General features: G+C 59.4%; 1 protein-coding gene across 1 annotated transcript in view; it reads right to left on the reverse strand.

The window, feature by feature from the left end:
- ZFHX3 (zinc finger homeobox 3) overlaps nt 1–15,591 on the reverse strand; it is a 124,691-nt gene that overhangs the window by 78,389 nt on the left and 30,711 nt on the right. Inside the window, exon 2 of the mRNA XM_088526206.1 lies at nt 1,366–4,124. Within this exon, the coding sequence (XP_088382332.1) occupies nt 1,366–4,078 (2,713 nt within the window). The 5' untranslated portion in view covers nt 4,079–4,124. The remainder of the gene's footprint in view (nt 1–1,365; nt 4,125–15,591) is intronic.

Raw genomic sequence — 15,591 nt, forward strand, 5'->3', positions numbered from 1 at the left:
TTCCAGGAAGCCCACCATGGGCGACACGATGAACGTCACACACAATAAGCTGCTTTGCCAATTGTGTCTTCTGGCAACTTGGAGCAATTGAAAATGCACTCAAAAATTCGTGTCCTTGACCTCCCCGAGATGCAAGCTGGGACATCAGAGAGAAGAATAATTATGTTAATTTATAGCCACTTGAGTTCCTCTGTTTTCACTTTTTGGTGCCTTGTGTTGTTGTTCTTTGTATGACTTTAAAGTCCTTCTGGACTAATAATAAACTGTACTAAGAATAGCTGAAGGAGAACATGCATGAGAGCAGTGAAGCAGCGACGCGGCGCATCAGTAATAGCAGCATCCGCGCGGACAAGGTTACGCAGGGCAGGTGCAGCGCAGGAAAAGGAGCGCAGGGGGAGGCAGGGAGAGCGGCAGGGTTTTTCCGCACACTTTGTAAAGGCCCTGGGAAAACCGCTCAGCAACAGCAGAGCGGCAGACGGAGTCACTGGGGTTGGCACTGCCGCGTCCCGGGTGATCCGTGGCGCTCCGGCCTTTCTCTTGGAACGCCGCGAAGGCCGGTGCCGCGGAGGCAGCGGGGCTCTGCAGAACGGTTCTGAGGGAGGTTTGGACCACGCAGCACAGGGAAGCGCCTCTAGGGACTCTCCATCCCAGCCGAGTCTAATCCCTGGGCTAAATTCCACGGGGATGCAGAGTGCCCTTTCTGGCATCTCTCACACTGTGCTGAGCACAGTGCCAACTCACAGATGATGGATGCTTGTTTTGAGGAAGAATGCATCTCATAGTTTATTCTGGAGCGTTTCTGTCATGAGGAGAGAAATGATCTTTTCTCCCTATAGCCACTCTCCTGCAGTTTAATAGCACCCGTCCTTTCCAGCCTTGGATCACATATCTCATGGTGGCATTAGAGGAAAGGCTCCAGCCCAGTCTCCTCAGCAAAGGGAGAAGATCCCTTCTGCAGGAATCCACCGCACCACTCAGGACACGCATATGGGCGACACAACATTGCCGTAACGAAACGGCTTGGCACCCACCTCAGAGCGCCTGCAACCCACCAGGCTCTCACAAAATCACCCCCAAACAGCACTGGGTACCCTCCCACCCCCAGAGGGAACACCGGGAAACCTCTGGAGAGCATCCTTACCTCCGTACAGTGAACGCGGAACGCATGTTAGCAACAACCCGTTCTGCCCGTTCACCAGCTCCTTACCAAGATCCTTAGGAAACGCACAAAAAGCAACACGTTTCTCTTGGGATGAGAGGAGGGGTTTGGGGGGATGCAGAGGGGCTGGCCGGCTGCCCGCCGCTCACCGCGCTGCAAAGGGCCACGGGCCCTGCGCGCACCCGGCCACGCGCAACGCGGCTCACCTAGGGACGGAGCCATCGTGGCCATGGTGTTGGCGGGGTCCAGCTGGAAGCCGCCCATCATGAACTGCGTGTCGGAGGACGTGCTGTCCATCTTCAGGTTGGGAAGGTTCATGTTCTGCGCCAGGTAGTACTGGTAGAGCTCTGCCTCCGCCGGGGACGGCAGGCTGCCCAGGCCCAGGTGCCGGTTGTGCTGGATCTGGGACATGTTTTGCTGCAGCAGCATCATGTTGTGCATGTGCTTCTCACTGGTCATGTGAATCCGCAGGTTCCTGGCCACGTTGGTCTCGTAGTCGCACACCTCGCACCGCCACGTGGGCTTGGTTTTTGGTTTGGTGGGAGAGGGGGCCCCGCAGGCGCTCCCAATGTTTGCGGCGGCAGCGGCTGCCGCGGCGGCTGCAGCAGCGGCCGCCCCGGCCGTGTGGCTGAAGACTTGCTCGCCCCCTCCATTCTGCAGGTTCTGCATGTTGTTGAGATGCTTATCGGACTGCATATGAATACTGAGGTTGCCTTTGGTAGTAGTGGAGTAGTTACAGACCTCGCAGCGGAAGGGCTTGTAACCACACGTGTAGCTCTCGCCCCGTGCCAAGCGCGGGTGAGGCTGCCCACTCTTGCAGTAGACACACGAGCCACCCGGCTCGGGATGTTTCTCCTTCATGTGCGCCTCAAGTGTCTGCTGGTACTTGTAGTGCCAATTGCACTTGGGACACTTGAGCGTCTTGCACGAGTTGCGAGAATGCATCATAGTCATGTGGCCACCCAGCGACCGCGAGGAGCCCAGGACCGTGTCGCATTTGGGGCACTCGACGCCGCTCCCCGAGGGGCACTCGCCACCCCCGAGCTCGCAGAGGGGCCCAGCATGCTGGTGATGGGAGATGTAGCTCCCGTCCTCGCCCTCTGCGCTCTCATTTGGTTCTGGTGCTGTGGCATTGTCCTTATTGGCACTTTCATCGATAAAGTCCAGCCTCCTGCTGCCCTCTGCCACGTTGGCTCCACCGCCCTCATTGTTAAAGCTTAAGTGATTCCTCCTGTTTGCACCATCAAAGACAAAGGAAGAAGCAGAATTAGAACTAGTAGAAGCTGTGCCCCGCGACAGGGTCTGGAGCACGTTAGGCATTAAGGGAGAGTTAGAAATGCTTTGGTTTGAGAGAGCAAGGTCCTTTTTGCTGCTGCTGCTGCTGCCTGACACAGCCCCAGAGTCCTCCTGGGGCCTGTCCTCCAATTCATCCTCCAACTCACTCGGAAACAGTCCTTTGCAACCCTCATCATCGTCTTCCTCTTCCTCTTCCTCCTCTTCCTCTTCCTCCTCCTCCTCCTCCACATCCTCCTCCTCCTCGTCCTCCACCTCCTCAGCTGGCTCTGCCTTTTCCGAGAGGCTGTCCTGGTCACCCGTTTCCTGCTTCTCGCTCTCCGCTGCCCCAGGGTCCTTTCCCTCTGAGGATTTGGTAGGGCTGGAAGCCAGCGGGCCCAGGGGGACTGAGGTAATTGGCGTCTTCAGAGCCGAGCTGGTCAGCCCGCCAAGGTTGAGGAGCGCGCCGGGCGCCAGGATGCCCGACTGCGGCTGCTCCGCCCCGCCGGCCGCCCCGGCCTGGAGAGCCTGTTCACCTTCCATTCGAATGCCACTGAATTTACCATAAAAACTGTGTCCAGGGCCTATGAGGTTAGCTGCAGAAACAAGAGGGTGTTGAAAGGTTTTGTTTTTTGGTTCCAGAAAACTTACAAGAGGTTCCTTGTCCTTGCCTATCCCTTGGATGATAGCGGAGATGTTCTTATTGCTAAGAATTTTCCGCTCTTCCTCACTCAGAGTCATTCGGTGATCGTGTACCGCGTGGGTCACAAACGAGCGGACATACCCAAAGGAGAGCTTGCACAAGAAACACATCAGGATGGGCTTCCTCTTCCCGTAGAGCACAAAGCCATCAAATTTGGACAGGTCCACATTGTTGGGAACATCTTTGGATACACAGGAGCTTTTGGCAGAACCGTCGCTGTTCAGGTAATCCTTGTTGCTTTTGTGTCGCACATCGAAAACGCGGAAGCTGTGCAGGACGGGGCTGATGCCCGCCAGGGCTGAGGTATTCGGGAAGGACTGGTCTGAGCCCTCAAACCACTTCCCGAAGGATGAGGCTATGTGGAAAGTATTAATGATCTGTGGGTAGACGGGCGCGGCAGAGGAGGGGTCTCCCTGCTTGCCCCCAGCGCCGGGCAGAGAGTTCACGAAGAGCGGCGGCAGGGCCGCGCTGCCGGCGCCGCAGGCCCCGCTCGGCGCCAGCTGGCTGGCGCTCTCCACGATGTAGGCCGAGCCGTCGGGCTGGTAGACGATCTCCCCAGCCAGGTTCTCCACGTCGCTCTCCTCGTCCCCCTCCTCGCTGCTCTCGCTGCCGCTCTCCTCCTTGAGCGGGGGCGGCGGGCGGCTGGCGCAGTGGTGCTCCATGTAGCTCTGCAGGCTGCCGAAGGAGGCCGCGCACTCGTTGCAGCTGACCTCCTTGCTAGCGGGCTCGGAGCTGGGGCCGGCCGAGCTGGCGCTCTCGGGGATGCGCTCATTAAAGGGGACCCGCAGGCTGTCTAGGGGCCCGTGGCTCTCCGCTGCGGGCGGCTCCATGCTGCCGGCCTTGTCGGGGAGGTGGGTGCTGTTGAGATCAGTCCATTGCTGGTGCTGAGGGATGCCACAGCCATTGTCCTTCCCGGGGATGACAGGCGAGTCACAGCCCTCCATGGCGAGGCCTGCATGGAGCTTTCATTGCACCCGGTACGGCTTGGACCTACGGGCAGGCAGGGGCGGGAGAAAGAGAGGAGAAAGGCAAGTAAGTTGGAGGGAAGACACAGCATTTCCACCGAGAACAGTCACCAGCAACAGTGGCCACCCTCGAGCCAAGCAAGAGCCCCTGCCCCACGAATAGGGCCCCCAAGAGCAGGGATGCTGCAAGCTGAATGCAGAGCGCGCAGCGGCAAGCGGGCAGCGGGAGCACGCGGGGCTCTCTGCAGAGCCCAGGGCACAGGGAGGGCGCCGCGAAGGGAAGGAACATTGTGGGAGCAGCATTCCCACCCCCAACTGGCTTACACCTGTGGAAAAAAAAACAACAGAAAAGCCTGTGACAGGAACAGAGTCACGGAGCTACAACAGAACAGAGATGGAGCTTGGAAGCGGCGCAGAGGGCAGCGGCAGGCGCGCTGCCTGCGCACGGCGCCCTGCTCCACGCACGGCGGCCTCGGCCGCGGCGCCCTCGCTCCTGCTCGCTCCGCCGGAGCGCCCGGGCTCGCGCTCCTCACGCGTTGCCTCCGCGGCCGCCCATCGCGGCCCAGAGCAGTTCCCAGGGAGCTCGAAGCCACAAAACGCGGCGTGCGCAGGAGATTTAATTCCTCTGCTGGGTCCTGGACAGAATTTAGACTGCAAGACGTCAGGGAAGAAACCAAACAGGAAATTCCAGTTCTGACAAGAGATCGTCCCGACCGTCTCAACGCGGCCAGCGCCGCACGCGCTGGGAAGCCCCCGGGCAGCCAGCCCCCAAGGAGACGCGTTCCCGCTGCTCCCGGGCTGCCCGCCGTGCCGGGCCGCGGGAACGCTGCCGCAGCGCCCGGCCGAGGTCCCCGCGCTGCCACCCTGCCCGAGCCCTGCAAGGGCAGGTCCCCACCGGGAGCCGCCGCGTTATTCCGCACGCTGCGGATTCGCAGCAGATGGGCAGCCCAGCTGCAGACCTCGGAGGCCTCCGTCCGCAGAGGGACGTTGCCACGGAGTCTCCTTCCCGCAGATCGCTCCCGTGCAAGCCAAATGGGAAGAAACAGCGGCAACAATTAAACCCTATGACCCACAGGCCCAAATTGCGCTTCACAGATTTCCCCGTGCGTACAGGTACGGAGCGTCCCTTAAAGAGAGCCGAGGAGGAACCGCACGGGCAGGGCGCAGCCGCTCCACGGCTGTAGGATCTGCAGATCAGGGCCGAGGGAAAAGCACTGCTGCTCACTGCTCCGTCGGAGCCCGGCGCGGCAGGGGCGAGCGGCCACGGCCCCGCGAGCACACGCTGCGGCACCCGCACACGCCGCGGCACCCGCACACGCTGAGGCACCTGCACATGTCGGCACGCGCGAGGACACCGCCACGAGCCGCGCAGCAGGCCGAGGGGAAGAGCAAAGGATGGAATAAACCAGAGGTTTGTCAGAACAACTGCCTGCACCGCTGCTAACTTAGCACAGGAGCGCTGAAGGAATTAACTCAAGCATAAGAAAAATTAACAACATTAGATGTTATCTTTTTCCTAGCTTTATCCTCTGCCAGTTTATTTTCCCTTATTACAATAGCCATCTTTTTTTCTGATTTCCTGTCTGATTTTTGCAATTTTCCCTTTATCCTGTCTGCTATGTAATTATGTATGAGATGCACATGTGTATTTACATGCCTTCACTCTTTCCAAGTGCTCCCATCAGCTAAATTTGTAGTTTCTGTGATAACACTGCAGATTAAAACTAGCAGCAATGCGTTGAGATGCGCATGGCCGGGGGGCGAGCAGCGGCCCTGCGCTCCAGCCTGCAAGCCCGGCGGCTGCGCGTGCTGCGCGGTGGGAAGCAGCGCGGCGCCGGGGTGCACGGGCCCCGCTCGCTCTCCTGTGTGCCCAGAACAGGGTTCGGACCCTACCCGTGTCGGGGGCTATAAAAGACAAACAAGAAACTCTAAACTCTTGGCTACCGTGCGCTCTGTATGCAACGCCTTCTGTTGAGAAAATTTGGGAGTCTCTCTGCAGACTTTGAAAGGTCACAAGGAATGAACAGGGAGCTTCCAAGAGCTTGGAAGGAGCATTCGGTTTCCCAGGCTGGACAGAAAGCTCCTCTTCTGTTAAAATAAGCAAATAAATAAAGACCAAAGCGAAGCAGGAAGCGAAATTGGAGAGTACACCATGTGTCCGAAGAACACGCGACGGCACAGCCGAATCCGGAGAGGCTCCGTGATCCCAGCTCCGGAGCGGCAGGAGTTTGCCTGATTGACAGTTGGGCCAAAAGGGTGAGCAGGGCCGACGGGGCGGGAGGGTTAACAGCCTGATTGCAAAATCAATGCCATAAATGCTTGGTAAGTTACAGGAACATGCGGGAAGAGGAGGCCGCGATTGATAAAGGACTGCGGCTTTGATGCTGCACTGGGGACTTGTTTATTGACAAGAAAGCCAATCTCCTCTCCCTGCCCGGCCGGGGCCGGCGAGCGCTGCCGATTAATTGGAGGCCGTTCCGCCTGCCCCGCTGCAGCGGCGCGCGCCCGCCCGGCGACGCGGGGCTGCCTCCCCAAAAGGCTCTTCCTTCCCTACGCGCCGCCGCGGCCCTGGAGCCGTCTCGCCCTCCGGCCCATTCCCCAAGGGACGAGGGGCAAGACGCGCAGGAACGCGCACCCCTCGGCACGGGAACCGCGGCCACCGGCGCCTTCGACCCCAAGCAGGAACTTCGCTAGAGCGAAGCGCCTTCTCAGCAGGAGCCGCAGGGCCGGGGCCCCACGGGCCGCTCCGTGCCGGGGCCCACGGCGACGCTCCGCGCCGCGGCGCTGCCGGCCCCTGCCCACCCCGCCGCCTCGCTCTGTTTATCAGCCAGTCAATAAGGAAAGGTAGTTCTTACTTAAGGAGGCAGAAGTCAACTCGTCAGGTCGATCGGCACTCTGTCTGTAAACATGGTTTCCCGTAAAATCAATGAACTTCAGTTACAGTGAGAACAGGCTGGGAACCCGCCGGCTCCCCGCGCTCCTCCGCCCGCCGCTCGCTGCCGCGGCCTCCGCCGTCCCAGGGCCTCCACCGCTGCCGGCGTCGGCATCGCCGCCGCGTGACGCCGCGGCCGCCCCCTTCGCCGCGGCGCCCTCGCGCCTCGAGCGCGGACCCGGTGCCGCTTCAACCCATCTGCTGCGCCCGGTACCGACCAACAGGCCCCGGGACCAGCCCGCGGCTCTGGACCAGGTGCCGCAGCTCAGAGCATTGGCCAGGGCCGCCCGCGGCCGCGCGGCGGCATCGCCACGTCCCGCGCGCACCGGGCAACCCGCCTGCCTCCGCCGCGGCGCCCGAGCGAGGAGCGCGGGAGGAGGAGGGGGTCCTGCTGTTGCCCAGGCTTCCCGAGAATTAAATATGAACAGCCGTGCTGTGTAATTTTAAATTGTTAATTAGCACAGGGTTAATTAGGCGGCCCTTTCACAAGAGGCTGCTTGGCAGTAAACCAAGACTGGAAGCAGCGAGGAAGGAGGGAAACAAAAGGAGAAGGAGACAGTGAGAAACTGCTCCCGCAGCTAATGACCCACGTGGCACCCGGAGAACAAGGGCGTCGGGCCGGGAGCCGCCGTGAGCGGATGCGCCGCGTCCACGTCCCCGCGCGCGGCCCCCGGCAACGCGGCCTCCCAGGGAGCCGCCCGGGCCCTGCGCCGGCGTCGGGGCCTCCAGCCCCGGCTCCGCGGGAGCCGCGGCCGTGCACGGGAGCCGGGAGCGCCCGGTCCCGCTGCGGGACCTGCCCCGGGGCCTCCCCGTCCTCCCCGGGTGAAGACGGCGCAAGGTCACAGCAGGCTCAGGAAACGCCACGCAGCGCTCTGTATCCAGAGCCTCAAGTTGGAACAGGACATCTGCTCCCAAACCGACTTCAGTTTTGCTCCCTTGGACATATGCGTTATGACACCATCCTTAATTACATGATCACACACTGCCTCACTCAGCACGACAGTCACAAAAGGGTAAAATTTGGGCTGCATAAGCACGCTGTTACATGTACTTGTAAAATAAAATGTCCTATAAGCCGCACAAAGTAAAATGACTTCCTGGAGTAGAAAGACACTGTCTTTAAAATACCTAAGCAACAAGAGCTGGAAATTCAAGTGAGGTAGCAACACAGGAATAGTTTCAAATCCCAGTTTCACAAAACACCTTATCCTCTGCCTTAAGCAGGGGGACAGACTGCAGGTCCTTCACCTTCATTAAGGTGCCAGAGAGGTTGGCAGATATTTTTACTACTAAAGGGAAATGTTGACGATTCACCAGCATGACATGGAATATCAGGATAAATCGGGACTTACTAACCAAAATGTAGCTGTAAAGTGAGAGCAGGTGCATGACATGGAGAGCGATTTCTAGTTGAGGGTTTCTATCACCATTTTACATAGGCAGTGAGGCTTGGGATTCTGCTTACGCAATTTATGACAAGAAAACCCAAACCAGCGGTATTCCAAGCTGATCATTGTAAAGCAGAAACAGTTGCCTCATTGCCAGACACGGCTGGTGGAGGCGTTTTAACGAGGTTTCAAACTCCAAGCAAGTTCTGTCCCTTGCCTTCCTCGTCCCCCGGGGCCGGGCTGTACCAGGAAGACAACAGCATCATTAGCATGAACAGCTTCTCAAGCCGCAGGAAGCAAAGCAAATGCTGAACAAAACAGCGCTGGAGCTGCAGGGCTCCAGCGTTTGGCTGAGAACTGAGAGAAAGGCTCTCCTTGAGGAGGAAGACCTTGCGCTGCGCCGTCCTCCACGGTGCGACCGCCGCGCTCCAGCCTCCCGACATGCCGTCTCCGGGAGCGCCTCGCAGGACGCGGTGACCCAGGCGCGCCGGCCCCTTCGTGCACAGGGAACCGTCCCGGCGAGCGCCGCAAAAGCGTTCCGACCCGCAGGCCGAGAGCGTGAGCTGCGCGGCACCGAGCAGAGCGCTCGCTTGGCCTGGAAGCGACACGGAGCTGGGCTTAGGGTCCTGCACGACCCTAGGCTCTTTTGTAGGGCATTGCACAAGTTTCATTTTTTTTTTCCATATTAGTTTGTTTTTATAACTTTGGATGTCCCACACCTCTGCAGTTGCCCACCCACCCATCTGCTCTACAAATGCAACATCTCTTGTCAAACACCGTTTCCAGGCCACGTTGCTGCAGAACTGAACTAGATGTGCCTCCGGTTCACAACTTCAGAACTGCTCACCTGCCTCCACAAGTAACCAAGGAGCTCCAGGGACAATCCACGTCCCTCGGGCACAGGGCCTTGGCAGCTCCCTACATCCCATACCTCAACACCTTTGCAAAACGGACGTTTTGGTTCTCTCCAGAACTTGCCATTTTTTCTCCTGTATGTGCAGCCTGGTGCCTGCCGCTTGCTCTGTGGCTGCGGGCCCAGGAGACGCGGACGCAGCAGAGCCGAGTCCCGGGAACAGGGGCATGGGCAGGAGGCCTCGCTGGGGATCACCCAGCCCCAGGGCCCGCTGCTCTTCAGAGATAACCGACCACCCGTCCTCAAAGACGTCCTCAAAAAATTACAAATGAACGCTGTCCAATGTGTTCACCCGAGAACTGCATGTGCTTCTGTGTACCTTGGGACAAGGGACAGAAGCGATCTATTTTACAGTGCGTTAAGCAGAGCGGCACTGCCGCAGGATTTCATCCTTCCACAAGGACAAGAGAGGAAGGGAGCTCCTGGATCAAACCCAAGGCAGGTGACTCTCAGGAACACTCTGGCATCGCAGGCGCTAATACCCAGGGCTTCCGCAGCTCCTTGACCAGCAGCGCTTTGTCCTCGCAGCGGTTTGGGCTGCTGCTCCCTCAGTGCCAAGCACAGTCACATCCTGCCAGAGCCTGCGCCGTGAGACACCCACAGACCCCACCGAGCAGCTCGAGGTGCCCCGCACTGCTTTGAGTTTCAAACACCATCAAGTCCTACACGAACACGGTAAAAACAGTATTCGAATCACCAGATTGCTGTCCCCAGTCCAGAAGTGCAACGTTTATAATTGAGCACAGGATGCAAACCACAGCAATAACCAACAGCTCCTGAAAGTGAGACATTCCAGCTGGCCTCCGCGGCCGTGCTGACGGCTCATCGATCCCCTCACCGTGCAGTTCCTCCTCCAGCCCGTGCCGAGCAGTCCCGCGCGACCGGCGGTGCCGTGGGGATTGCGCGCTGTGCAGAGGACCAGCTCGCACGGCCCCGCTGCGCCGGCGCCGCAACACGGCTCCTAGAGGCGCCGAGCACCGGCCCTGCGATGCCGCCGCGCCGCTCGTCCCGCACGGGGCCTGCGCGGCTGCGACAGCCTCCCCTGCACCAGCGCGCCCAAGGGCACGCGGTCCGGCCAGCGCCGCGGCCGGGCGGGGGTGGCACCCGGATGCCCTCGGCCAGGGCCCGGCTGCGGCGCTCGCTGGCACCCAGGCAGGGCCTGCTGGGGGTGCGGGCTCGGCCGCGGCGCTGGCTGCGCGGGGCCGGCGCGGGACGGCGGCGGCGAGGCCGCCCGCACGGGCCCATCGCACGGGTCAGCGGGAGCAGAGCCCGGGGCTGCCCGTGTTCCAGCATGGAGCACGTGTCCGGTTCCTGCTGCCCCGCTCTGGAAGCCAACCTGGAAAGGAGGAGCTCTAGAGCTGTCGGGACGCTCCGGAAAGCCTCCCTCCTGGAGCGCCCTCGGGCAAACGCCCAGGAGCTCTCAGAGGTCCCAGTTCACAAGGACGGGGCATCTGCACACGCAGCTGCTACCAAAGCAGTGCCCTGCTCTAGACTCCAGAGACATTTTAAGGATTTTCTTTATCTGACCCAAATAAACCCTACCGATTGCAGCAACCAAGCAGAGTCAATAACTGCACGCCATTCAACAGGCTCAAAGTCTCAAGTTCAGGCTCTTTTAGCCCACAGTACCCAGGTACCCTCTATCAGCTCTCGCATCCCTGCAACACTTCAGAGCAAACATCTCTTGTGAAAGTTTAACTATCTCACAAGGCAGCGCTGAAACAGAGATTCAGATAAATAAGAGTTTTGGAGCGCGTGCCGGTGGGTCCGCACGGGCTCCCCAAGGCAGCTACGGAGCATCGCGGAGCGCCGGGACGCGGGCGCCTTGGGAGCGTCATCTCCGAGGAGGGGACGGAAGCCGCCGCATCCACTTCTGCAGGGCTGCAGGACTGAAAGCGTTACTCTGCTGCTTGGCCTCTTGCTAATTGTGGGTTTTATTTTTATTTCCTATTACCCTCTTGCACGCCTGATGAGATTATCTTACCGGAACTGACACAGCTGGAGGCTGTAGCCATACATGGAGCCTCTCAGGAGGCAACGCAATTTTATTTTCATTGATCAGAAATCAGCAGGGCAGTAAATGATGGGAAATTCCATTAGGAGAAATACTGGGCCATGAGACCCAACTATGCAGCCACCCCCAAATCCCAGGAAGTCCTCCCTTTCCCTAAAGTCCTGTCTGGATCCTGCCACAAAAGGTCATCTTCCTTCCTCCCCAAATGGAACGAGCCGCTAACCTGATATTCTTAATCACCGACTGCTCTGCTGGAAGCTGAGCAATACTGTCAAAACACCCCCAAGGGCTCACTTAGTTGCAGCAAAGTCTTTGGTAGACGCAGCGCTATTGAGCTCCCCCGGCTCGACGCTCCTCGGCTGCCGCGGGATCAATGGAGCTTCCCGAGCGAATCCCGCTTCGCGGCCCTCCACGGCGGCCAAGTCGCGGGCGGGCGAGCGGAGGTGCCCGTGGGGCCGGTGGGCGCTGCGCCGTCCCGCTGCGCCGTGTGGCCAGGCCTCGCGCGGCCCGCGGCGGCGCGGGGGTTAACGCAGCTGACCGCAGCACAGTTGTTAAGGTAATCGATACCAGTGAGATACTAAAGCAGCATAAGCCACATTATTGATTGCCAAGCAGATGATAAAACTGTTTATTATGATAATTGCAGGGTGCCTGCAAGATGCTCCTAGTGCTGTCTTGAGCTTTTTACAAAAATAAAACCTGCCAGGCCACCCTATTCCACCCGCCGCCCCTCAGCAGCTGGGCAAAGTCCCCGGCGCCCTGCTCGAGTCCGAGCGGCGACCGCGGCAGCTTCGCCCCGAGCTGCTGGGGACACGCGGGTCACGTCGGCAGCGCCGCCGCCGCCGCCTCCCCGCGCCCGCCGCCGCCGTCCGCTCCCCGGCGCACGCACCTCTACGCGGCTTCCTCCTGCGCGGCCCTCTCCGCATTGGAAAATGGGGAAGAAAGAGCCTCAACAGCAAAACTTGCTACTCCAACTGCCTTGCTGGTTAAGTAAACTGGTGTCTTTCAACTGCCACAAGCTCTAGAACTACCTGATGTTCAGTTACGGTAAAGTTGGTGTTTGTTTCTTTTTTGTGTTTCTTTTTGTAAATTCAAAATAATTCTGGTCTTGTAGTGGCGAGAAACACGAAAACCCTGGCCAGAGATGACACAGTGAAAACAAACATACGGATTTCCATTAAAAAAAAAGCTTTACAACTGTGTCTCCTCCATTTTAAGCGTAAGCCAAGTCCACACAGGTAAGCCCAGCTAAGGGATTTTGGGGAAGACGAGGCAGGGAGCAGGAGCACTAACTATGAAGGCCCTTGCGGCGGTCGTGCAGCAGGGGCCCGGCCGCCCCGGGCGCAGCGCGCTCCTCGCTCCCGCAGCGCCGCCCCGGCCTGCGAGGCCTCCCGCACCCGCGGCGCGCCGGGACAGCTCTGAGCCGCGAGGACCAGAGCCAGGCGACACGCTCAGTCTGAAGGGGTTTCTCTCGGCTTCAATACAGCAACGGGTATCAACCGACTTTCAGCAGGCAGCTTAGGTACAGACTGCTGGGTTGCGTCTGCCCTGGCCAACGCACCGTCCACACGAGCAGGAACGGAGCGGCGCCGCTTCCCCCAGCGTGGCCGAGGACGAGCTCGGCGACGGCCGCAGCTCCAGCGTTCCGCCAGCAGCTCCGTGGGCACAAGCACGAGGCACGCGTCCCATTGCTCTTCGGTACAGAAAGGGCTCTTGACAGCTTCATTTCAATAACAAACCAAAGGACCAGATACTGTGGACAGCAAGTAGCGCTTGCTACAGACGAGAACTTCACTGTTTTGGCTGGCTGCTTGCACAAAATCTGGATGACTTCCTCTAAGCAATCACAGATGACACTTGTAGAACAAAGTTTCCACCAGACAAAGCGCTCTAACTGCAGCCTGGCTTTGCTCTCTTGACGGGGCTGTGGATGGTGCTTCTACCTAGTACTCTAGTCCTTGCTTTCTCTTCTCATCTTCGTGTCTTTTCTCACACCAGAGATTAATACCAGATGTTTTTACATACTCCAAAGTAACATTCCCCTCCTGACAACCATGCAGCACTGCACGGCATTCTGGGCCACCCTGGCTGGTGTTGTAGCCCCCACTAACAGTTAGCATATTGGTGCTGCCTGCTTTTTCTTAGCAATTTCTTGTATAGGAGAAAGCCTTGGTGATCTCAAGTCTAGCAGCAACAAGCCTTCCCTGTCTGATCCACTTCCATCCCTTTTAGGCTTGTGTCTAGTTACGTATTTTATCAATGGATGTTCCCTCTCACCCAGGGTACTGCTGATGGGGCCATCGAGCCCCAGGAACCCCTTCACAGAGGTCTTAGCGAGTGGCTGTTGCCCTTCACGCTTTCATCACTAACTTTAAAGAAAAGCCAGATGAAAACAACCATTTCTCACTGAAATCTGGAGAAGGGATGAGCGCTCCCTCCCTCCCGTTCTTCACAAGGGTCAGCTACCACCTTTCCTTTTCCCTTGGGTCAAAAGAGGCAAAAGCCTGAACCGGCGGCCGGTGCCGGGTTCCAGGCGGCCCGGCTCCCGCGACAAGGAGCCCTTCGCTGCTCGTGGGAAACGGCAGTTCTCAGAGCTGGCCCCGCAGCCTGCGGCCTCCTGCGAGCGCCTCTCCAGCCCACACTAACGCACGCAGCCCCGCTCCACGCACGGAGCCTCTCGTTCCCCAGCGTCTTCCAGCCACGCAGCCAGCAAACCCCGGCGGCTCCACGCGGCACCTAATGAGCACAAGGCACGAGGCAAGTCCCGCAGAGCCAGGGCCCCGCGGGCTCCTTGCTGGGAACGGCACCGCTCGTCCTGCTGACCGGGGCTTCAGGCAGGAGCCCTTCTCCAAAGGCTTCCTTAGACACTTTTCCCCGTTCTAGAACAACTTTCAAGAAAACAACTGTAAATAATTTTGTTCTATTCTTCTAGATACCTCAGCAAGGAAGAAGTGTTACAGCAACATAAGGAGCCATGGAGGACAAGTAACAAGTGCCAGTAAATCCTCCTGTGACCTAAGGAAAGCTCTATGGACCCAGAACTTCCACACCTTCCCAACGGGGAGAAAGGCTGCTCCTGCAGCACGCGAGCACAAGCCAAAAACAGCTCCTAAAAGCAGCTACTAAACAGCCCTTCCTTCAGACCCCTATATGTTCCAATACAGCCCCAGACAGTCACCACTCCCCACTCCTATTCCTCAACATCAGCAGGGGGAGAGATGGATCATTTAGGTATAAAGCAAAGAAAATCCCCCCAAAGACAAAAAGGGTCGGTAAAATTCCAAGCGCTCTTCCCTACCTTTGCTCTCAGGAAGCCCGTTCCGCCACAACGAATCACGGCTGGACACGCGCTGTAACTCCCCAGGTAAACTGCTCTGGTGTTGGACAGCGCAATTAACGCTGCAACAGCGGAAGCAGTTTCTGCCTATGGCAGGCACAGAACGACTTTCCTGGGACCCGCGGCCTCCACGCGGGAGCAGCTGCTCGCGTCCGAGAGGAGACGACGACGCTCCTCGGAACATCAGCACGTTCGAGGCTGCCCGCGCGCTGCCGCTCGCGCAGTAACGACGGCCCCACGGCGGGCGCTGCGCCGCGCTCCGCTCCCCGCGGGCGCCGGGCCCGGCCTCTCGCTCCCAACGCCCCGAGGCGGCCGCAGGGCTGCCCGGCCGCCCCGCGCAGGCTTTCCGCCTTACCGGGATGGTAACCAGGGCCCTTAGGGCAGGATAAGCTGTCCCAGCTCCAGTCCCCTCCCCGGCCCACCTCGAGGATACAGCAGGAAGGACCAGGCTTGCACTCTGCCCGCGGAGCAGCCAGGGCCAGCGGCTGCTCCCTGGTGCTGCTCGTTTTCCTCAGGAACACCTGTGTTCCTATCACCATTACTTCCAATGAGCAGTTCAGGGCGGGCTGCAGCCCTCCCAGCTGCAGTGAGGGCCTGCGCCTAACGAGCAATCAAAGCAATCAAGAGGTGCCCGGAACGCTCCCCTCGTCAGAGAGGGCCTTGCTCAGCAGAGCCGGATGGCGAGTCCCTGCAAGGGCCCCTCGGGCAGCGCTCGGGACCCGCAGCTTGTGGGGCTGCTGCCGGGCACCTTCCTGCCAACCCCGGGCCCTGCAACGTGGGACTGCAGCGGGTAACAGCGGGGCCCGAGCGCTGCCCTGCGTCGCCCGCCCCGGGGCCTCCCCGTCCTCACCTGCTCACCGCGGTTGTTCGTAGGCAAAAATCAGAGAGTCTAATGCCCCTTTCACCTG

This window comes from Tinamus guttatus, unplaced genomic scaffold (assembly GCF_059628265.1).
Source record: "Tinamus guttatus ecotype Peru unplaced genomic scaffold, ASM5962826v1 Tinamus_guttatus_pri_ptg000244l, whole genome shotgun sequence".
Classification (NCBI taxonomy): Eukaryota; Metazoa; Chordata; class Aves; order Tinamiformes; family Tinamidae; genus Tinamus; species Tinamus guttatus.